The 25,360-nt window shown below is 42.0% G+C and overlaps 1 protein-coding gene across 2 annotated transcripts in view; it reads right to left on the bottom strand.

Moving 5' to 3' along the window:
* LOC147668707 (phospholipid-transporting ATPase IC-like) overlaps nt 1-25,360 on the bottom strand; it is a 515,423-nt gene that overhangs the window by 279,838 nt on the left and 210,225 nt on the right. For both annotated transcript variants that reach the window (XM_086948491.1, XM_086948490.1), the window contains exons 4-8: nt 22,188-22,301; nt 16,450-16,548; nt 16,252-16,313; nt 3,727-3,799; nt 3,559-3,629 (exon numbers count right to left, since the gene is read on the bottom strand). In XM_086948491.1, the coding sequence (XP_086804617.1) occupies nt 3,559-3,629; nt 3,727-3,799; nt 16,252-16,313; nt 16,450-16,548; nt 22,188-22,301 (419 nt within the window). The remainder of the gene's footprint in view (nt 1-3,558; nt 3,630-3,726; nt 3,800-16,251; nt 16,314-16,449; nt 16,549-22,187; nt 22,302-25,360) is intronic.

Below are 25,360 nucleotides of genomic sequence, written 5' to 3'. Positions count from 1 at the left end.
CACATAAGTGGTGGGAGCTAAACATAGGAAATCAGTGCATAAGAATTGTCAGATGAAACCTTTAGTGTGAACTAAACCAAGCCAACTAATATTCTCATCAAATGCTGGCAAAGGGATACATATATATTTTTGTATTCATCAGACATTCCGTTTTGATGCAATTCTAATAGTTAAGACAAAATGAACAGGAAAATGTTCCAGCAACAGCAGGACACTTCACTGCACCTATTACTGCGCGCATTACATGTTGCGACTAAAATTACCATTTCCAAGCTGAATGTTTTTTCTGCCGGTTTAAAAAAACTGAAAAGTATTTACCAATTTCTAAGCTTTGGAGCCCTACTGTGAACATTACTGGACTGCCCTACCTCTATCCAGTAATGCTATACCCTGAACAGACTACCTCGTCTCCATCAATATAAACTTTGATATCGAGTCGACCTGTCTAGATAGGTCACTCCTGCAGTTGAGTTTACCACCTCTGACGGAACACAAACAGTTGCTAGTAATCTTGAGGGAGTGAAAGCACCAGGTTGCATATTCATCTTTGACTGCCCTCTTCCCAGACACTTGATTGCAATCTGGTATGCAGAGGGCAAGAACACACAGCAACTGAACCATCCTTCCCACAAAGAAAGTTTTTCACTGTCTGGTGGAATCCACCTTCCCATCTTGGGTGTGCCATGGAGACAGTATCTACTCCTGGGTCTGGTAATACAATCTTTTTGCAGGTAGATCATGCCTCCATCCCCAGGTGCTTTGCTGTCAATTACATGACTTACATATGCTGTTTTGTGAAAGAATTGGGAGTGAAGCTACTCACATTGCAAAGTAGTCCCTCAAACACGTCCCACTCGGACAAAATATAATAGGCTATTTACTACTTGCTCACCAATGGCCACTCCCATTTGGAGCAAGCGAGAACGGAGGGGAAGACTACTTAAATAAAAGAATTAAGCAGAAAAGTTTGAATTATTTCATGGCAGCCAGTACCAGCTCTCTGGTCACCCTTACTGAGGTGACACAGGTAGGCGTGCAGGCGGCATCAGGCTACAAGGTTCACCTACACCATACTAGTGGGTTCCCATATAGTGATATTTTATTTAGAATATTATTGTATGTGTAGAATTAAAGTAAGTTTCAATTTTAAGAAAAAGCACTGCTAGACGATGATCAATTGACTAGGGTTTTTCACTTCACTGAGCTCCAGATTTCTGCCCTAACGTCACCGAGTAGGCCTTTGGAATGCTCGCCTTCACTATCCTGTTGCACTAATGCTAAAGGAGTGTACTTGGGTTCAATAGTAAGGCAGAATCCCAGGATGTCAGTGGTAAAAAGCTCTAATTGTCAGAATTGGAGCCCAATCGCTCCGGACCATCCTGGTGAGGTTCCGTGACAATTGTAAGTGGTGTTTTCGACTCGTACGAATATGGTCGAGTCTGGTATCTATGAACCGCAAATGACGAGTTTAGTAAGTGTGCGCAGTTTCGCTGTGCTAACTTAAACCGTTCGTTTGTTATGTGGGTTTCTCATCTGTACCCACGGGTTCCATCTTAGATACGGCATCCATTTTGTCTCTTGCCCTCAAGTAGTCAGCGAACGGACGCTGTCCGCTTCGCGACCCTGGGACTCCCAAGATATTTGCGGAAGACACATGTTCTTTGAAAGTGTCTTTATGATGAGGGGGTTGCTACTGTAAGGCAGATGGCGCCGCTCGAGGCTCATCTCGCCGCACGGACTTATTGTCTCAGCCGTGCATCTCATTAGGCACGTCCCTTTGATGCCTGTATCTCGTGCTTCTCGTTACCTCCCCTTTTACACCCTTTCCGATCTCCCCACTGTCTCCGTCTTCCTCTGCACCTGTCTTCGTTCCTATTTCGATCTACTTTATTGCTGATTGGAATTTGCTAATGGTGGGAAGATGGGTTTTTACAGTTGGGAACCGCCAAATGTTTCCGTACTTATGTTCCGGACCTTATGTGTTTCAAAGTGACCAAAGCGACCCCTCTGAGAGCTAAATGTGGGAACCGGGTTGTAAACTATTGTGTATCATGTTAGCCTATGGGTAGAAACTGTATAAAAGGAGCGATCCACAAAACCAATTTGAAGCAGTCTCCCCGAACTACACTCGATGTACTTCCTGTGACTTCTGTGTTCCCTGCAGTAAATAAACCTTGACTCTTTGACGCCGAAGGAAGTGTCCCGTGTCTCTGTGACTTGTACGCCGGAGCAGGTTACCCACGAAGGTTTCAGGTGTTGTGCCCTGGCACCGCTGGGTCCAAAAGAACCCAGTCCTTCACTGGGACTCCTCAAAATGTTCCAGCACATTTAGGTCTTGTGGCCCACAAAACACTCATGGTAGCATGTGTTAACGTTGTCAAAGGCTACGCTTTTCTCTTATAAAAATGTCCTCTTTAATTAAAGCAGTGCTGCTTACTCTCATATGCTGTATTCTTTAACAAGAATGTTGTAACAAGGTCAGATCATTCTATTAAGTCTTGCTGTTCAGGTCTTAACAATGGTTGAGAAAATTATTAGTTACAGGGCAAGAAAAATACCATTGTGTATATGACCTAGATTTGAAATCAACAAGCAGTAACTCACTTTTGACATATAATAAATGCTAATTTTCAAACAGGATCAGCTAGAAACTATTTTTAAATGATTCAAAAACCGCATAACAAAAAAAAATTGTGTGCAATCCTCCTACAGACAAAGATCTGCAGGTAGGCTGAGGTGTTTGTGAAGGTTAGTTTACCACTAAAGGCTCAGAAATCCAAAACAGACTTCTGGATTAGTGATAATACTGTAATTTTGATGAAAATAAAGATTCACTTTATCCTACAAAAAAAACTCTTTTCACACATAATAAAGATTCTTTTTTATTCTGGAAGCTGAAAAGCCCTTTATTTGAGTTTCGCTTAATGGGGTTGACATAGTTGGAATCTATAAAGTTATTCACACTTGTATTTGCCAGAAGGAACGGATATACATCCAGGCAGAAGGAAAAAACTAAATACAACAAATACTTATAAATACAATAGGCGTAGTATAGCAAAACTGTATTGCTTAAGGAAACTGCTCGGCCCTCACTAATGAAAAAAAATGGCTTAAAGCAAAACAATTGTTTTGGTCTCAAAAAGCAAACATTGCACTGTAATATCTTTCAATGGAAAGGGATAATTTGTGAGCAGATGTGCTCCATGTGAAAGAGTGGAATGCAGGCACTCGTAGTGAAGTCAGGAAAAGGCAAAAATGCCCAGTGCTGTATTGGGTAGAAGAAAACTGTGAATTACAACACTGGACCAATGAATGAAGAAGACTGCTGGCTAAAAGCCCCTATATATTAATATGACATCATTCTAGTAAAGGTAAAAGTAAGCTGTTATATGGCTCAGACTGTTTACGTAGGTCTGATAAGCAATCCACACATACACATCTTCAGTTGAGTAAGGCACAACACAGCCAAATGATTCCTCTCCCCTCCAACCCTCTCAAACAAAAACAAATAAATACAGCAGCAAAGATATATTTTGTGAACTTTAGTTTCAAACTTACCCATCCAGTGCTGCTGTTTCAACATAACACAGACTGTTCGGGTCTGAGCTGGTTAGCAAGAGAATGTCCGCCTATCCATGAAAAATAGATAAAGTAATACATCATGATTTTTTTTGAAACTCACAAATCCCAAACCCTCAAAGCGCAAGCAACACATAGTTTACTTACAGGTACAGAGTCATTTTTCTTCAGGCGAATTATTTCTCCCACTTTTATATGCTTCCATTTGGTTTTTTTAAATCTGAAAATCAGTTACTACAATTAGTACAGACATTTGATGACGCTTCATATACTTCCAGAACATCCACAGTTGTAATACCTGCTGCCTTTTAGAAATAAGTATAATTAAGTTAGTGAAAGTAAACGCCCAGGTTTTCATAACTCCAAACACCAGAATTTAGATAATTTCTAAAAGTTTCCAAAATGTGGTACACGGGACACAGAGCAATGTGATAACTGAATGTGGTCAAGCTGGCAATTGTTCCTTAAAAATGTTGCTTTTTTTACCAATGTTGTTAAGGTGGTGTACAGAGGTCATCTGCCCTGTTTAATTTGAAAGCTAAGTGGATAGCACTGTGCTAATCCTATGCTTAAAGACTTTGCTGTACAAATGGCAAAAGACTTTGTCCATTTCTATCTCGGCGTGGATAGCACTGTTCTAATCCTATGCTTAAAAACATTGATACAAAAGCAGACATTTGAGGTGAGCAAATTTAAGAGTGTCGCTGGTGTTGAGGGTGCTCTATACAGGAGCTGCCTTCTACCTAAACTTGGGAACTACCCATAGTTCTATCCTTTTTTGCATAATTTATGCGTCACTCTATGCCTGCAAGGGAATTGTTTTGAGATATATATATATATATATATCAAAACAAAGGGTCCTGCAATGCGTCTCCTCGCACCGCCGTGGAACAGATCACGAAACACCAAAGGTAGATTATTCAAGATGTGGCTTTATTTTTCCCTCGCCATCGGCATGACGCGTTTCGGCCGTCACAAAACGGCCTTGATCACATGGCCTCAAATTACCAATGGGGGTGTTTAAATACTGTGTCAAACATAGAGGTAGAAATGATAACAGTGTGTCAAGGGGGTCAAGGACATAGAAAAAATACTACCGCTCTGCACATATGTACAAAATACAGATACTCAAATGGACATTACAATATCATGAAAAATAAAGTGCTAGTGCAATATCTAATAACCGTATTTACAAGGTATATACATTAATGCCAAATGAGAGAATAGAATTCATTTCAAATATTATGACAGTCAACACATGTGTGCAAAATATTATCGTAGCATGTCCTAAAAAACATAATACACGACCTCCATTTATGTTATCAAGGAAAAAAGTGCTCAAGTGCCCGAAGTGCATAAAGTTTTCGCAGTAAGTACATATATGCTATAAAAGCAATACATCATGACACAAAGATGTCATGTAACACAATGTACCTGCGCTAGTGTTGTGAAACCCTCCACAGTTAAAAACAAAATAGGCATTACTGCTGATGCTCAACGTTCACTATAGCGATAGTGACTAAATAAAGTTTAAACGCCCAAGACCATTGTAAATAAATCAAATAAGTTTGCAAAGCTTTTTACAACTATACAATATCTACTGAAAATTGGGCTAACATTCAAAGAATAGATTCCACAAATTACAGCGGGAAAACAAAGATTACTAACAGTGGTTACTCCAATCAAGTTTACAACAAGAGGGGTTGATTCAAAGGTATATTTACAGGAAAACTTGTAAATCTTCCCCCCTGTTAAGCCCATTGGGTATTCTGGTATTTAAGAGGACAATATACTTGCTCTCTAATTGTCTCAGAATCTTTTCACGATCCCCCCCCCGGATGTTTTTAGGGACGGAGTCAATAACAAAGTAGGTAAGATGGTTCAAGTTTTTAGCGTGTACAAGTTCGAAATGCCGGGCGACAGGATAGTTGGAGTCGGAGTTCACTATTGCCCTTAGATGTTGCAATATGCGGTTAAACACCTGTAACTTGGTGCTTCCCACATATTTGAGTTTGCACGTACACTCCAAAACGTATACAGCGTGATCTGTACGGCATGTATACAGCTCTTTGATGGGTGTAGGCATCGGATTGAAAGGGGATTGAAATTCCTCCGTGTTTACCCCGAACTTGCACGCTCTGCATGAAATGCATTTATGAAAACCCTTTTTGTTGGAAATTCTGACTATGTTATTGCTCACTTCTGGGCTGGTTTTTACTAAGTGATCTCTCATCGAGGGTCCTCTCCTAAATATGATGGAGGGTTCAATGGGTAGTAGGGGAGACAGATTAATATTGGTGTGGAGAATAGGCCAATGTTTCTTTAGGATGCCCCTTATTTTTCTCTCCTCAGTATTAAAGGTGGTAATTAAGCTGACCGTATTAATGTTATGTTTAGGGGCATTCTCTATATCTTCACTGGCAATCTCCGAACCTTCTTCTCTGACAACATCAATACTAGCTCTGTTTGCTTTATCTCTAGCCATTAGAAGATCATCCATAATATAACCACGTTTTACAAATCTTTGAATTGCCTCTTCCTGGCAAATTTTTAGATCAGACTCTAGATTACAGATTCTGCGCATCCGTATAAATTCCCCATAAGGAATACTTTTTATGAGGTGTTTGGGGTGCGCGCTAGACGCGTGCAGAATGGAGTTGCCCGCCGTATTTTTTCGATGGAGTCTGGTGGCTAAGGTGTTGTGCAGGATGTAAATGTCAACATCCAAGAACTGGATATTAGTTTTACTGATTTGGCTAGTAAAAGAAAGATTCAAGTTGTTAATGTTGATATTTTTGACAAAATCAATGGCAGATCTCATCCCCTCTCCAAATCATGCAGATGTCGTCAATAAATCTCCAATAATGGACGATGTTATTGGCGAATTCTGGGAGATGCCTGAGGACATGCTCCTCCCACCACCCTACATGCAAGCATGCATAGGTTGGAGAGAAGCATGCCCCCATAGCTACTCCTCTTAACTGCTGATAAGTCTCCTTGTTGAATAAGAAGTAGTTATTCATAAGACACAACCTGATCATAGTAATCAACATTTCATTATGGTTCTTGTACATTAGGTTACGTTGACTAAGGTAATGCTGTACAGCGTTAAGACCATCTGCATGCTTGATACTGGTATAAAGGGAGCTGATATCGAGAGCTACCAGACTATATCCCTCTCTCCATTCCACCTCTTTGAGTTTAGACAAAAAGTGCCCAGTGTCCTTGATGTAGGAAGGTAAACTAACAAAATTCTGCAAAAAGAAATCAACATATTTAGACATTGGTTCCATGAGACTACCTTGGGCCGAGATTATAGGTCGGCCTGGGACCGGAGACACTTGTTTATGAATCTTGGGTATTAAGTACATGGTAGGGGTCAAAGGATGATCAACTTTCAAATACCCCAGTTCTTGCTTTGTTAAAAGACCTTCCCTCTTCCATTGATTAAGTTCTTTGTGAATTCTTTATTTAAGATTACGTACTTCCCCCAAGTTCGCTTTACGGTAACAGGAAGGGTTTGAGAGGTGGCAATCAGCTTCTGTCAGGTATTGATCCTTTGGCCAGATAACGATATTGCCTCCCTTATCAGCCTTGTTGATAATCAAATTTGAATTATTCCGCAATTTTTTCATTAACTTGAAGTATTGTTTTTCCATATATTTTAGTCTTTTGTTTTTCCTGGCAGTGTTAATTTGCAAAGCCTTCAGGTCCTCTGTGATCATATCATTAAAAGTGTTGATAGCATCCTTTGGCATCAGGGGCATAAATGTGGATTTGGGTTTAAATGGGGTTTCACTCGGTGCATTGATACTCACCCCCATTCTGTCACATTTAGTCTGAGTACTGATGCTAGAGACACTCTCATCTAATGCCAGTTCATGGGCCGTCTGCAATGCCCCTATATCCGCTACTTGGAACATGGAGGAGGGATGTAAGGAGCTACTGATGGTAGTGGCTTTTTCCTGGGCATGAGCAAGTTTAAAATGCTTTTTTAACTTCAATTTACGGATAAATTTGAATGTATCAATCCTGGTTTGTACGTAGTTGTAACCATTCTTGGGACAGAAGGATAGGCCCAAGGACAAAAGTTGTATCTCTGCTTTTGAAAGGACTTCATCAGATAAATTGATTACAGTGTTATCTAGACTGGTAGTAGGTTCGCTGTCCATGATATCTGTATTGCCAGATTCATGGTTAGTAGGCAAACTTGAGGCATTGTTAGTTTCTAACACAGTTACCATTTCTTGCCCCTCCCTCTTTTTGCGAAACCTCTCCCTGCGACATTTCCTTCTTTCGTGGCACTTGCGGTTTTTGCATTTGCGTTTTTGTTCCGCTGCTGTTGGGTTTTTGGCCGTAGAGTTTTCAACCTGTCCTCGATTAAAAAACCCAATTCCTCCGATGGTGCATAATGAGTGGGTACTGCTGAAGAAGAAACACCCGCTGCTCGTTCGTCATCTGAGCCTCCACTACTTGCATTGGAACTTAATTCTTGTTCTGACACAATTATTTCACCACTTTCATTGATTGCTGGGGAAACGGCTTTTGGTGTCATTGCCTGTCTTTTCATGGTGTCATATTTCCTTGCAAACGTGAAAATTCTCCCAGTTTCATAATCTTGTTTGTCTCTGGCGAATTTGTATTGTTTGCGCAAGCTAATGGTTTCTTGGTGCTTGTTGAGGAGAGTGTTAATTTCTTCTCGATATTTTTTAATGTATTCAGTTTCTTTATGAGCATCCAATTCATTATTAAGTGTTTCTATTTCTTTGAGAATGTCAATTGTCGATTTCCGCATACTTGATCAAAATGCAAATCATATTTTTGGATGCCTCCAAGTTGTTTGTAGACCATTCTTTTAACATGAGAGGGTTAGGGTTTTCAAATGATGGCGCTATAAGTACCCTTAACCCCCTCGGGACTCTTCCCACTTCCAGATATTTTTCAAGGGATCGCTTTTCCCACCATTTTGTGGTTTCGGTCTTTAAAAGTTTTTCCAATTTATTCAGTTTCCCCTTGAGATCAACATTGGGGTTATTGTTATTTCTGCTATCTGCAACTGGTCTGACTGTTGGCAGGTTTACGAACATGGCATCAGCCAATGCCTCCCGGCTTTTCATTGCCTCCGCCGATGAAGACATACTGGGAGGGAAAAATAGATTCTTTTTGCCACCGCCCTTCAAAGACGAATTCTTTTCTCAAAATTGAGGGCGCAAACTATGCGGTGTTTACAATATCTCTCCACCCGTGCTATATAACTTTGAGCTCGAATGAGCAGCGGCATGCACTCACCAGTTTACCGCACGAGTCCTTGTAATCCCTCGGGGGTCCTTCGACTCACCAATGGTTTTACTTGGAAACGCCGCGTTCTCGCTGGAAGTGCTCGCCGCGTAGTTCTCCAGATTGCACGGGGAGCTGCTGCCAAGATTACTCCTTCCGGGTCAAAGAACAATCCGCATGCGCGGTTTCTGCCATATCCGTACAGCAACTCGTTGTAGGAGAGAGGATCCGTTTAGACAGAAACGGCCGTATTCTGCCTGAATTGTATCAAAACAAAGGGTCCTGCAATGCGTCTCCTCGCACCGCCGTGGAACAGATCACGAAACACCAAAGGTAGATTATTCAAGATGTGGCTTTATTTTTCCCTCGCCATCGGCATGACGCGTTTCGGCCGTCACAAAACGGCCTTGATCACATGGCCTCAAATTACCAATGGGGGTGTTTAAATACTGTGTCAAACATAGAGGTAGAAATGATAACAGTGTGTCAAGGGGGTCAAGGACATAGAAAAAAATACTACCGCTCTGCACATATGTACAAAATACAGATACTCAAATGGACATTACAATATCATGAAAAATAAAGTGCTAGTGCAATATCTAATAACCGTATTTACAAGGTATATACATTAATGCCAAATGAGAGAATAGAATTAATTTCAAATATTATGACAGTCAACACATGTGTGCAAAATATTATCGTAGCATGTCCTAAAAAACATAATACACGACCTCCATTTATGTTATCAAGGAAAAAAGTGCTCAAGTGCCCGAAGTTCATAAAGTTTTCGCAGTAAGTACATATATGCTATAAAAGCAATACATCATGACACAAAGATGTCATGTAACACAATGTACCTGCGCTAGTGTTGTGAAACCCTCCACAGTTAAAAACAAAATAGGCATTACTGCTGATGCTCAACGTTCACTATAGCCATAGTGACTAAATAAAGTTTAAACGCCCAAGACCATTGTAAATAAATCAAATAAGTTTGCAAAGCTTTTTACAACTATACAATATCTACTGAAAATTGGGCTAACATTCAAAGAATAGATTCCACAAATTACAGCGGGAAAACAAAGATTACTAACAGTGGTTACTCCAATCAAGTTTACAACAAGAGGGGTTGATTCAAAGGTATATTTACAGGAAAACTTGTAAATCTTCCCCCCTGTTAAGCCCATTGGGTATTCTGGTATTTAAGAGGACAATATACTTGCTCTCTAATTGTCTCAGAATCTTTTCACGATCCCCCCCCCCGGATGTTTTTAGGGACGGAGTCAATAACAAAGTAGGTAAGATGGTTCAAGTTTTTAGCGTGTACAAGTTCGAAATGCCGGGCGACAGGATAGTTGGAGTCGGAGTTCACTATTGCCCTTAGATGTTGCAATATGCGGTTAAACACCTGTAACTTGGTGCTTCCCACATATTTGAGTTTGCACGTACACTCCAAAACGTATACAGCGTGATCTGTACGGCATGTATACAGCTCTTTGATGGGTGTAGGCATCGGATTGAAAGGGGATTGAAATTCCTCCGTGTTTACCCCGAACTTGCACGCTCTGCATGAAATGCATTTATGAAAACCCTTTTTGTTGGAAATTCTGACTATGTTATTGCTCACTTCTGGGCTGGTTTTTACTAAGTGATCTCTCATCGAGGGTCCTCTCCTAAATATGATGGAGGGTTCAATGGGTAGTAGGGGAGACAGATTAATATCGGTGTGGAGAATAGGCCAATGTTTCTTTAGGATGCCCCTTATTTTTCTCTCCTCAGTATTAAAGGTGGTAATTAAGCTGACCGTATTAATGTTATGTTTAGGGGCATTCTCTATATCTTCACTGGCAATCTCCGAACCTTCTTCTCTGACAACATCAATACTAGCTTTGTTTGCTTTATCTCTAGCCATTAGAAGATCATCCATAATATAACCACGTTTTACAAATCTTTGAATTGCCTCTTCCTGGCAAATTTTCAGATCAGACTCTAGATTACAGATTCTGCGCATCCGTATAAATTCCCCATAAGGAATACTTTTTATGAGGTGTTTGGGGTGCGCGCTAGACGCGTGCAGAATTGAGTTGCCCGCCGTATTTTTTCGATGGAGTCTGGTGGCTAAGGTGTTGTGCAGGATGTAAATGTCAACATCCAAGAACTGGATATTAGTTTTACTGATTTGGCTAGTAAAAGAAAGATTCAAGTTGTTAATGTTGATATTTTTGACAAAATCAATGGCAGATTTCTCATCCCCTCTCCAAATCATGCAGATGTCGTCAATAAATCTCCAATAATGGACGATGTTATTGGCGAATTCTGGGAGATGCCTGAGGACATGCTCCTCCCACCACCCTACATGCAAGCATGCATAGGTTGGAGAGAAGCATGCCCCCATAGCTACTCCTCTTAACTGCTGATAAGTCTCCTTGTTGAATAAGAAGTAGTTATTCATAAGACACAACCTGATCATAGTAATCAACATTTCATTATGGTTCTTGTACATTTTTTTACGTTGACTAAGGTAATGCTGTACAGCGTTAAGACCATCTGCATGCTTGATACTGGTATAAAGGGAGCTGATATCGAGAGCTACCAGACTATATCCCTCTCTCCATTCCACCTCTTTGAGTTTAGACAAAAAGTGCCCAGTGTCCTTGATGTAGGAAGGTAAACTAACAACAAAATTCTGCAAAAAGAAATCAACATATTTAGACATTGGTTCCATGAGACTACCTTGGGCCGAGATTATAGGTCGGCCTGGGACCGGAGACACTTGTTTATGAATCTTGGGTATTAAGTACATGGTAGGGGTCAAAGGATGATCAACTTTCAAATACCCCAGTTCTTGCTTTGTTAAAAGAACTTCCCTCTTCCATATATACACACACACACACACACACACACACATACTTGCATTATTTGCATACTCAAATATTGTTTACCACATTAAAGAGTGCACTTTTGCCTTGCGCTTTGTAAAAAGTAGCCGAGGCAGACAGAGCAAACATTTAGCGTCAATAATTATTTTCCCTTACAATGACTTTGTATGTATTATGGCCTTGGTGCATTTTCTGTCACATTAAACAGAGTTAAAGGATCTTCAGTTCAAAATACTTAATGTCTTCCTTGATAGGTTACTCTTTCTTTAGCTATTCTTCTGCTGTCTGTTGCATGCTGGTGAGGTAAATAAACTGCTAAATCCCTTAGTGGACACATAAAACCGATATTCACACCTTTGAGAGAAAAATGACAAATGTGCACAACTTGTGCTCACTCGACATTGGAGAACCTGGAGAAATAGATCATAGAAAGACTTAGTTACTGCATCATAAAAGCATGCAGAAGAGTGTAGACTAGACGAAAATGCTTGTTTGAATAACATAGGACCATGTTTTCCTAAATAACACTGGTGTATTCTTTAAAGTGGAATAGAAATGTGAATGTGATGACTTGCATATTATAGAGGTTCCATTAACCATTCTCCTTTAAATGATGTATGTGAAGAATTAACTAAACTAAATTTAATATAGATAACACTATAAATGTTTATTGAAAAGTTTTGTACTAATGAGAATTACTAGAAAAGACATTAATATTCTATATTTTGAAATGATTTTATACATTGGTACTTTGAAAATGTAGTAGTATGTCATAGTTACACCTATTCATTTCAAAGAAACTTAAATGCTTTATAAGTACCATAAATTGAAGAAAAATATAAAGTTTTTGAAACTCTAAAATGCAATATATATTTCTATTAATTTATATCTTGTATTTCATGAACTAGAATTCAATTTAGGCCTGCATTGTCTTTTCTTGATTTTTTTCTCACAGAAAGGCTTTATAACTCGCAACGTGAGATGAAACTAGGTTTCATAAAAAGAGTTCCCATGTACATACTAGGACTATTCGCTACTTTGGGAACATCTACTGTGAGGAATGGGTCTTCTTTGTGCTGCATGACAATCACCCTGTACGAACTGACCAATAGATTAAGTAGTCTGACCAGATGAGGTGACCCAGGAGGAGTCACACTGGAACTTGAAAAATAGGGAGGGAGAGAGGGAGAGAGGGAGAGAGGGAGAGAGGGAGAGAGGGAGAGAGGGAGAGAGGGAGAGAGGGAGAGAGAGGGAGAGAGAGGGAGAGAGAGGGAGAGAGAGGGAGAGAGAGGGAGAGAGAGGGAGAGAGAGGGAGAGAGAGGGAGAGAGAGGGAGAGAGAGGGAGAGGGAGAGGGAGAGGGAGAGGGAGAGGGAGAGGGAGAGGGAGAGAGAGGAAGAGGGAGGAAGAGGGAGGAAGAGGGAAGAAGAGGGAAGAAGAGGGAAGAAGAGGGAAGAAGAGGGAGGAAGAGGGAGGAAGAGGGAGGAAGAGGGAGGAAGAGGGAGGGGGAGGGAGGGGGAGGGGGAGGGAGGGGGAGGGAGGGGGAGGGAGGGGGAGGGAGGGGGAGGGAGGGAAAGGGAGGGAGGGGAGGGAGGGGAGGGAGGGAGGGGAGGGAGGGGAGGGGAGGGAGGGAGAGGGAGAGGGAGGGGGAGAGAGAGTGTCATGGTAGTCTATTTCTTACAGCCTCAGTCCTAGTAGAAATGTGTCACAACGATCTTCTATATAGCAGGAAATGGTTTCCTTCCACAAGCTCTCACCACACACACACAGCACACCGATGGCGGGGCAGGGGGAGGTTGGTGGTGGATAGAGATAGAGGGAAGCGTAGAATACTCTTACTGACATTGCTGTTTCTCATACCGTGTGATTAGTTCTTGGTCCTCTGGGGGGGTTGGGTCGGGTGGGAAGAAAGGGATGTTTTCAAGTTGTTTAGAAAAGCAGAAGAAGACCGTTCACTTATTCGGATCGGCACCAGAAGACTACTAGACCCTCATCCGTGGACTCACCGCACACGCCGCCCAACCTCCGGGATGTGGGCTGAATGGCTGTGTACAAGGGGTGTTCCCCTATAGGGGTTTCTTTCTTATGATTGATACAGGTGATGTGTCTCTGATCTGATATGTAACTTTGGCTAATTCCTGCAATAAAAATATATATAAAAAAAATGGTAGTCTATTTCTTCATCTTGTTCTTTGTGGACTGAAAGACAGTTTTTCGCTTCTTGCGGACTGTACCGGCTTTTCTTGGGCTGACGTATAAGCTATGTGCGCTATTCCCAGACTCCCATCCCTCACTGGGAGAGAACTAATGAACTGATATGATTCACGCTGTTTCCTGAACATTTCTATAACTTTGGTAATTAATGGGCCACAAGAGATAATTTGATTATTCTGCATTTCTAAATGTAAACTCCGACATGGATTTATTTACTATTCTAAAATCTGCATTTAAAACCATATCTTAACTCAATCCGGTTTGTCTTTCCATGACTTGTCTCCAATAATTGATTGTGCATTACAATGTAGTAATAATGAGGGATGGGAATTCTAACAGAGACGTCTCTGGTCAACAGATTTTCATGTTACTATTTTGCATAGCTCTAACAGAATTATTGTTTGCATGATTCTAGTCTGACTGGATTTCTTCAGATTTGGTCTAGCTATAATATTCCTGTATTTGTATAGCATAGTTTTGAAAGTTCTGAATATGAATTTAATTACAAGTTTATAGGTCAGTTATCTAATGCATGGCCCTCATTGGATAACTGGATTAGATCCCCTATAACCCTCTCGGCACGATTTAAGATCGATTGGAGGACCAAGTAAATTAATCTGAGTTGTAGAGTAAGGAGATAAAGTGAGACAAAATGAATAGGCCCAGTGGCACTACAGCAGCACACAACCACAGCCCTATACCTTATTGGACATTTGTAGAGCACCTGGTTACGCCACCGGCGTGTCCCCGCGCTATGATAAGTGGAGTGGCCGCCCCCCCCTGCTTCCAATTCATAACAGTACAGCTCCAGCCCTACAGCAGTGCAGCTCTATATTACAACTGCTCCAGACCCCCAACGCTACTGCGGCAGCTGCTACAATACTAAGGCTCTAGTACCAACACTACTGCCACACACTGCTACACAACTGCTCCAGGACTACAATTCAAACACTACAGATCCTCCTCCACAACAGCTCCCGCTCAAAAACAATATAGCTTCTACTTCAGAACAGCTCCACAACAATACAACTCCACAACAATACAACTCCACAACAATACAACTCCACAACAATACAACTCCACAACAATACATATTCTGCTCATCCAACATTACATCTACAAAACTACAGTTCCTACACTACAACTCTACATCTGGCCCTAGAGCTCCAGCTCCTCACAGGTTAGAGCCCCAACACTATAATTCTACTTCTCCGACAAAACAACTGAATCGGTTCAATGCTACATCTCAGACGCTAAATCTCTACAGCTTTAATGCCCCAGCACTATAACTTGACATCTACAACTTTACAGCAACACTACAGTCACACACTACAGTGTTAAAGCACCAACACAAACACAGGCTATAACCATGTGCATCCTGAACCCCAGAGCAGGCAAAATCAATAGCATCCAGTGGTTTTCGAAAACACATTTATATCACTATCAAAAGACGGGTGAAGAAGCATTTATCAATGCTTGTTTAAACTTAGATTAGAATATAAAAATGGTCTTTTGCTGCAGGTGTTGGGGCCTAGTCATGTTATGTTATATGACTTGAGTGCAATGGTTACCCGAAGGTGTCCTAGCACTTGCTCAACAACAACTGACAAAAAGAGGACTAAGACAATACTGGACCTATCTGTTAAATAGCCATGTTTTCAAATCCTTCCTGAAAGTGATCAGGTTGGGAGGAGGAAAGTATGTGAGAGGGGAGCAGATTCCAGGCATAGGCTGTTCAGGTAAAGAAGCTACGGCCCCCCCAGTTGGTTCTCTTCAATTTGGGAACCACCAGGGTCTTGGTTCCCAGAGAACCAAGTGTTCTAATGGGAATATACCATTTCAATCTCTGCCTGAGAAGAAGTGAGCCAGTACCATGAGCCAATGGAGCTTTCTGATTTCAGTTTTTAACGACTTAAATTTAGATATGCCTGACAGAAGTCTGGTTTCAGCATTTTGTAACAATTGCAGTTTAAGGTGTTGCTGCTGCATATTGAGATATTCAATATAGTCTGAAAGAATAACGCATTGGCGGAAATCAGTAAATACCCAGTCCTTACCCTATCATGTAGGTTGTATGAAGGTCTCCCTTAAACACACTCTTCCCTCTAAGAGGAAGTAATCATGTAATAAACTCAAGTAGCTGATTAATTTCTAAAATGTGTTTCTGATTTAGAAATCCGCTACAGGGCACACAGTTCTAGTGTTCCAAAAAGATGTGTCTAGAAATTATGCACAGACAAATGATCAGGTCCGTATGGACACCAATGTTTCATAACACAGTAGGGAAACCAGCAAAAAGGTTTATACCTGCCATCCGCAATAACTTCACACGACCGGTTGTTGATTTCATTATCCATTCGATGACGGGCCTGAAGGTGTATTACACAAAAAAAAAAAAGTTTGTTGTCTACATTGTGAATTAAAAAAAATTCAATATATCACAACATAACTTTATGCACAAAGCAGTTTGTAAACATTGACAAACATTGACAAAAAGCTTCTTACAATGTCGTCGACAAGATCTTTGATGGCAGTTATCGAAAGCACCAGCAACAAAGGTATCAAGGTTGTGGACCAGGACACAGATGAGATTTCCGGAATAGCCTAAAAGATTTATAAAAAAAAAACGTTTCTATTGAACTAAGTTTGAACACTCATTAACAACACAGGTACAAAGGGTGAGAAAATTAATTCGAATTGGCCAACACACTGCCCCTGCTTAAGGTAACATGAGACCGATAAATGTAGTTAGTATGCACACATAGGAACTAGTGTGTTCGAGGACTCTGGGCTGGGAACAGGTTTAAAGGCTGTCACAATATATGATTCACTTTACTGAGTAATAGTTACCCTAGGACACTCCTGGTCACAGGGTGTGCCAGCCATGATCCACACTTACTCATGCCGAGCATAGCTGACACTGTAAAGGCACTTGTGTGAGGGGAAGACCCGGAACAGAGTACAAAGCAAGGATGGCTCTGGTAATGATGAAGGGAAGAAACATGGTTTGTGGTGATGCTATTATGGGGTGGGGCATTAGGGTGAGGATTGCATGCTTAATGGTGCCAAATATTTTTTGACTCTAATGAAGTCCTGTAAGACTCCTGTATGCTCAGCTCAGTAAGTCCACCAATGCATACATTGCCTTCCCTTTTCCCATTATCCCCAGACTCTGGCCCATACAGCCTTTTATTGCAGTCAAGATGGCTCTAGGAGTTAAACGCTTCTCTATTGCGATGTGCATTCCTAGCAAGGCTAACTCAGAATTCTATCCTTCCAAGGTCACAATTAAATCCAGAAAGAGGAAGGTTTACATCTCTAAGAAAATGCATGTGTGATATGAAGAGCAAATATGTATCACACACACACACACACAACTTAGAGGTGGCGACCATGCTGATAATGGTTAATATGGAAAAAGTCGATGCTAAAATGAAAAATTATACATTCATTCACATCAATCACACAGATAGGTGAATCACCACGAAAATGGTCCAGGGAAACTGGCCCGAATAAAACACACATGGCTGGAGGGGTATGCGCGCTCCTAAAAAAATCATGAAATCAGATGCCACAATTAACATATAGCCAATCAGGATACGCAGTGATCACGCACTCACCATACCGGACATCTAGAAATATTACCCACTGGCCACATTGTGTCCACGCAAGTTCATGTGCTACCTGTACTTTCCATTAGACAATTAGGCCCTCCTATCCTGCTGATTATGGCCCATCCAAGTACACCTATGCCTTCTATTGTGTGCAGCTGTCTACATCAAGCCATGTGACCCAGAAACAGACAGCAGGCAGGAAAATGCAAGCTTTCTAAAAGTGGCATTTTCAAAACTGTAATTTAAAACCGGGCTTTACCATAAGAGGAGTATTCATTACAATTCCAAAGACACCAAACAAACTGGTTTCTATTAAGACTCCAATTTCATAAAAAATACATATAGATTTTTTTTCATTAGCAGGACACATAAAACTTATAAGAATATGTACAACTTTTTAAAATGCACTGCACCTTGCCCCCTGGGCTGTCTAAAGACTATGTTAGGGATGACTTCTGTGTAATAAAATGAAGGTTTGGGCCTGGCAAGACGTTTATTTTGCCAGGTAGGAATGCCAGTTTAATACTGAATTCATAGGCTGCAGTGACAGACCAGAGACATATCTCAATGGCTTCTTAAGTGGGTGGCATAATTAGTACTGAAGGCCCACTAGTCTAATTTAGTTAACAGGCACCGGGCATAGGTAGTGTCACTTTACAAGTTAATATGCCAATTAGGCATAAGCCAATTTTACCATGTTTGGAGGAGAGAACACAAGTCATGTAGCACTGGCTAGCAGTTAAGTATGCAGCGTCCTAAAGCCAGCAAAAACGAAGTCCACAAAACAGGAGGGTTAAAGGCAAAAAGTTAGGGGGGTGGGACTATGCCATTAATGCCAGGTCTAACACCTAATGTTTAAATATTAGTTACACCTTCATATGTTTTTATTCAAAGTTCATCTCAAAATGGGTTGAAATCAACTGAATGATTTGATTCTCTGCTCAATAAGTCTTCTGTCTTATTTTGGAGAACGACACCAAACAGCCATTTCTTGAACAGTTGTTTTCTTAGTGTTAGCTAGGATGTGCCAATATGATGCTCTATCTTATTCCAAAACAGGCATTTGAAAGAATAACAGGGTTAACTCCTTCCTCTCTGCCAAAACACACGAGTCAGACTCCCCTCTTTCACATCGCACCATACTCCAAACCCCTGCAGAGTCCCCCAGGGATCCTCCCTCAGCCCGACCCTCGTCAACGTCTACATGGTGCCGCTTGCCAACATCATCAGATCCTACGGACTCAACAGTGTCATACACTTACGACACCCAACTCATCCTCTCCCCAACCAACTTACCCGACACCACCAGACAACTTCCGAGAAGGCATGGAAGCTGTTGCCACATGGATGAAAAGCAACTGCCTTCATCTCAACACCAACAAAACGGAATTACTTATGTGACCAAACCCCAAAGTCTGTAAAGACAACTGGTGGCCTCCCGCCCTCAGACAACCCCCACCCCCACGGACCACGCATACAACCTTGGAATCATCCTGGACTCAGAGCTCAAAATGGACCTCCAGATCAATTCAGTCATGTCCTACTGCTTACGTAAGACTTTCAAATGGATCCCCCAGAACACAGAAAAACTGTCATGCACGCCTTGGTCACCAGCAGACTAGACTACGGCAATGTACTCTATGCCGGAATAAACAAAAACCTCACCCGCAAGCTTCAGAATATCCAGAACGCCGCCGCAAGACTGGTCCTCAACCTGCCAAAACACAGCCACATCTCCGAGCACCTTCGCACACTGCACTGGCTCCCTGTTGAAGCAAGAGTCATCTGCAAGATGCTCTCACATGTACACAGGGCCTTTAACGACACCGGACCAGCTTACCTTAGCAGATTTCATTTCCACGCACTCCAAAAAACCCTGTGATCAGCCCAGCTCCACTATGCAGTGGTCCCACGCACCAGAAAAACCAGATCGGGAGGCCACTCCTTCTCCTTCCTCGCAGCCAAGGCCTGGAACGCGCTTCCGCTCCACCTGAGACAGACAGCAGTGCTCCCCACCTTCTAAGAAACCTCAAAACCTGGCTCTTCAACTTACACTCCCACCCCTCCCCCCGAGGCACTGGGGCCTGCTACCCCCAGCGCCTTGAGACCTTCAAGTAGTCTACGCTTAATAAACGCTGGATTGATTGATTGAGGGTTTCTTTGAGCACTTAAGCTGTTATTTCCATGAGACTTTAAAATTAATTTGGCAAATCTTGCTCGACTGAGGTGTGGAGGCACTACAGCTACCAAAGCTCTGATTTTTCTCAACGATTTGAGGCAGCTTTCGGGTAAAAGGGTCCACAACTCCAATATTGAAACATAATAAATGATCCTTTCATTTTCAGCCAGGCAGCAGGTGTATGCTTCTTTCCTCTGGCAGAGACTGTTGCAAAGTAGAAAGGCTCTACAGCTGGGACGAGGTACTGCTTACCCCTAGGAATGCTTCAGCAAGGTTCCCACAGTTTTTCATGCAGGATAATCTACAGCCCTGATCCATAAGATATAAGAATGGCATGGCTTGAACCCTTCGTCAAAATTTAAAACGGAACAATAAAAAACCAACCTCAAAATGATCAGCCACCACCCTACTGAGAGTTAGGGTGCCTAATGCTTCATAGGAAAACAGTCAAGCGCATAGCCTTCTGAGAGAACATACTGCTATTTTCTTTTGCTGCATCAGAAGTAAAGCCAATTGACAGCAGCGTGCCATTGGCGAGTCGGGCTGGTTGCCAGAATCAGTCTGTGATGGACATAGCCTTAGCAACAAAGATTTCTTCTATTCTACCTCCTGGGACTCGCACTGACCCTTCCCCCAGTACAACAACTGCTGACTCTTGTTGTAGGTTCCAAAGATCAGGAAAGCTATAATCTAAGGTCTCCCCGATAATTTAATCACACAAATCATGTATTTTGCTAGATGAAAACTCGTACGCTTTAAACAACTGAAGCCTTGTTTGCTAATGGACATGTCTGAACTGGGGTGGCAGAGTGAGCTAAAGAATGATGATGGATTAAACCCAGATCAGTTGACTGGGGGTGAGTGCTTGCAATGTTCAACACTCCGTCCATCATCCTCTTTGGTTTTGCTTTGTCGCCCTAAATTGGAAGGATATGCCCAGACGTGGATCCCTTGCTCACTTTGCCACTGGGTTTAAGATAGCCTGGCTGATGAACCCGAAACCGGTCCCAGGATGCTTGTCTACGGTCCAGGGAAGACATGGCTTGGCAGTTCAGGCTTGACAGTTCCCATGAGGCACAGGGTCAGACTGATTTGCATATGGCCATGTCTGAAATGGGGTAGCGCAGTGAGGCAAAGAATGATGATGGATTAAACCCAGATCAGTAGATCAGTTAACGGGGGTGAGTGCTTGCAATGTTCAACACTCCGTCCATCACCCCCTTTGGTTTTGCCTACTTCTAGAATGCTGCAACTAGATTTATGCACAGCGTACACAATTCACCATCTACCTTTATCACCAACCATAAAAGACAGCAAACAACCAACCCGAACGAAAGTTTGCTTGGGGTCCCGTCAGGGAAGTTTCTTAAACTGAAAAAAATCAAAATCAACATTTCTGTGATACGCAATGACAAAGGTTGATGGCAGAAGTGCCTTTGGCCATGGACACTGTTCCTCTGCCTGCAGATTAAGCGTGGCCTCTTGGGATTATCCTAGACAAGCACTGCCTTCACAGTGCAGGTATATGCAGGCTCATCTGTCTACTTCCACACTTTAAAGCTCCTAGAAAAAATCTTTCCATTCTCCCCACAATTACTCCACGCTAAAGTAGCATCTAAATTGACCACTGTAATATCCACTCAGATTACATGAAGCTAAATTCAACTGCGAGTCGCTAGGACTGGCAGACAACTAAATATAAGGTGCTCAGCTTTATGCCCAATAGTATACTATGCAAGGGGGAAATCTGGTTTCCGCAAACATTTTAGTCCCTACAAATCACATAAGAGCCAAGGCTTTAATTCCTTGCTCTTACTTTGGTTCTACTGCCATAGGTGTTGCCAGCTAGGAAGTCAGTCTCTTCGTCTGCTTGACCCTCCACTGGAATAACCTTCTGTTATACCTTAAAGCGAGTCAATTCCACCTCACCTTTACAAAAACTCTTAAAATGCATTTATTCTATTACAGATTTCTAGCCTTTTAAAAATGTTATTACGGAGTCATGACCTGAGTTTTCATTTTCTATCTGATCTCAGTGTTCTTTAGCTTCAAGATACCGATGTGGATACAAGAGCTCTTTCTAATAATAAATCAAAAGTATCATTATAATTTCCCTTTCAAAAATTGTTTTAGTTCTCATAAAACTAAATATCATAAAGTGTTTTTATTGGAGAATGCCTTTACAACAAGTACCATTACGCTTATGTCTACTTCTCTGCACAAGATAAAAAACAGAAACATCTCTGACATACAGCACATGCTACACACCAGTGATATCGATTATGAGGGGTTGTGCATACTTTCATCATAAGTTTCCGGACACCACAGTCTCTTGTGAAAAATACTCTATACCTTACTATTAAATCATTCGGGGCAATTTTGTCTACTGGGAAGATACAGTTTCTGAAATCAAAGCAATTACCTACTGTGTGTCTGTATCAACAACTTACCTGGAGAATAAGCAGGGCAAGGAAGTAAGCATTGGCTGCTCTCTTAAACTGTTCGTATAAATTCATGGGTAAGAAGGTGATTGGGTTGTATTTGGAAGTCTTAATTGCATTTCCCTATTTAAAAAAAAAATAACATACGTGAGTGTTTCCAGATAACATTTCAATCAACTTTAGTCCAACATATCTGGACATTTTACTAACTATATGAAGAACAATTATTTTACCCCAATTCTACTTTGACACATTCAATGCACAGGTTAGTTAGCATTAATTCTCTTGCTCACTCCGGGCCTCACAGTACAGTTAAGAACTGTGATAAATCCTAATTCTTCGATTATCTTTCTGTTAATCTTCATAATTCCTAGCCCTACTCATTCTCTTATCTAACCTATTTTGTTGCAGCAAGTACATTGATGGGGAAGACGAAAGAAGTATCATTTTAAATAGTAAATGTTTTCTGGGCATACCCTTTATTTTAGGATCTAATTTAGTGCTGATGACCTGCAGTCTCTAGCGTGTAAAATAGTTTCTCAGAGAAGAAAAAGAACAGAGGCTCAGCATTGATGGCAATGCAGTACTCGTCTTAGGAACACCTGAGCATTGCTCCACAGGACCAGGTTTATTCACAGATTACACACTATGAATTGAGATTCTAAATTGTGCAAGTTTAGTACATGTAAAGCTCAGGTGAGTGCTGCATTAAGAGTGCTGGAGCTCCAGACCTTTTAAAAAAAGTTTCTCTCAAACGAAGTTGAGTATTTGTGGTTTGTATTGTAGAACTCAAACCTGAATCGTAGTAGTATTCAGCAACATAAGATAGAAGTTAAATAAATACTATTCAGGGGATTCAAGTCAAGTCAAGTCAAATAATTTATATAGCGCGCTACATACCCAGAGGGTCTCAAGGCGCTTGAAGAGGGGTGGGGAATTATTTGTCGAATATCCAAGTTTTAAGTTGCTTTCTGAATGTAGGTGGTTCTGAGTGAGGCGAAGGTGAATGGGAAGTGAGTTCCAGGTTTTAGCACCCAGGTAGGAGAAGGATCTTCCTCCCATGGTTGTTTTGTTGATGCGAGGTACAGTAGCAAGGGCTTGGTTGGAGGAGCGTAGCTGGTGGGAGGGGGTGTAGAAGGAAAGTCGAGTGTTGAGGCATTCGGGTCCAAGTTCGTAAAGTGCTTTGTGTGGATGGGTTAGGAGGCGGAATGTTATCCTCTTATTGACGGGGAGCCAGTGGAGGTTTTTCAGGTGGCTAGAAATGTGGTCTTTACGCGGGATGTCTAGTATGAGTCTGGCTGATGCGTTCTGGATGTGTTGGAGTTTTTTTAAGTTTTGCGGTGGTACCAGCGTATAGGGTGTTACCGTAGTCCAGGCGGCTCGTGACCAGTGCGTGGGTGACCGTTTTTCTAGTTTCGGTGGGGATCCAGCGAAATGTTTTTTGAGCATGCGAAGAATGTTGAAGCAGGATGATGAAACGGCGTTGACTTGTCTGTTCATCGAGAGTGAGGAGTCCAGGATGACGCCTAGGTTCCGTGCGTGGTCCGTTGGGATGGGTGCTTTTCCAAGGGCCTCAGGCCACCAAGAGTCATCACAGGCGGAGGGGGAGGTACCTAAGATAAGGACTTCTGTTTTGTCTGAGTTCAGTTTCAGACGGCTGTGCTTCATCCACTCGGCTACTGCTTTCATTCCTTCATGTAGGTTGGTTTTGGCGGTGTTCGGGTCTTTGGTGAGTGAGAGGATCAGTTGAGTGTCGTCAGCGTAGGAGATGATGTTGAGGTTGTGTTGGCGTGCGATGGTCACGAGGGGGCTCATGTATACGTTGAAGAGGGTGGGGCTGAGTGAAGATCCTTGTGGCACGCCGCAAATGACTTCAGTGGCCTCTGACTTGAATGGTGGGAGGCGGACTCTCTGAGTTCTTCCGGTAAGGAACGAGGTGATCCATTCCAGTGCTTTTCCTTGGATTCCGATGTTTGAGGCGTTGTAGGAGGGTGCTATGACAGACTGTGTCGAAGGCTGCGGAGAGGTCAAGGAGGATGAGGGAGACTGTGTCTCCATTGTCCAGTAGAGTTCGAATGTCGTCTGTTGCTGCGATGAGTGCGGTCTCAGTGCTGTGTTTTGCTCGGAAGCCGGACTGTGAGGAGTCGAGGGATTTGTTGGTTTCGAGGAAGGCGGCGAGCTGGTTGTTGACAGCTTTCTCGATGACTTTGGCCGGGAATGGTAGGAGCAAGATGGGGCGTAGTTTTTGAGTTCGGTGGGGTCAGCTGTGGGTTTTTTCAGAAGGGCGCTGAGTTCGGCGTGTTTCCAGCTTTCCGGGAAGGTGGCGGAGTTGAGGGAGCAGTTGATGACGCCCCGGAGGTGTGGTGCTATGATGGAGTCTGCTTTGTTGAAGATATGGTGAGGGCATGGGTCTATCGGGGAACCAGACTGAATGGAGTTCATCAGGCGGATGGTGTCTCGGTGGAGATAGGGTTCCAGTCGTTGAGGATGTTCAAGGGGGGTGAGGGTACGGCAGAATTGTTGGGGCGTTTGTCTCCGGGTTGGTTGTCGAAGCTGTTGTGGATGTCTGCGATTTTGTCGTGGAAGAACGAGGCTAGGGAGTCGCAAAGGGTTTGAGAGGGAGTGATGTCGTTGGAGTTGGCTGAGGGGTTGGTAATTTAGTATAAAAACTGAATATGTTATTGATTATACAGAATTGTTATATTACTTCAGAGCTTTTTATTGAGTTTCAGATTCCCAAATATGTAAATGCGAAAACTCCTACTGACATGAAAGACTGCAATACAGAAGAATTATTACAGTTTTTTTAGACCTTTGCAAAAAGGGAAAATAGTCGCTTAAAATAAAACAAATGTGCAACTTCACAATCGATTACAAATAAAGATCAATAATGTAACTTGGAGCAATCCAGTTCAATCACATTAATGAGGGCAAGGAGATAAAGTGTGTGGTTAGGTTCACACAAAGCACATTTTGGGTTGAATGAACAGTAAACAATTTGGTTTTAGTGTATGTGGTTCAGAGGTTGACATATTGGAACAGGTCCCCCAACAACGGATACAAATGTTGGAAAAAACCCTAAAAAGATAGCAATTGGTGTGATCTCTCTCTCGTCTCTATACATTCACAAAAAGATGCATTGTCTAGTGCAAGCCGAACATGGGGAAAGGATTGATAACATT

Source organism: Lissotriton vulgaris, unplaced genomic scaffold (assembly GCF_964263255.1).
Source record: "Lissotriton vulgaris unplaced genomic scaffold, aLisVul1.2 SCAFFOLD_736, whole genome shotgun sequence".
Taxonomy (NCBI): domain Eukaryota; kingdom Metazoa; phylum Chordata; class Amphibia; order Caudata; family Salamandridae; genus Lissotriton; species Lissotriton vulgaris.
This window is presented reverse-complemented; position numbering and strand designations above follow the sequence as displayed.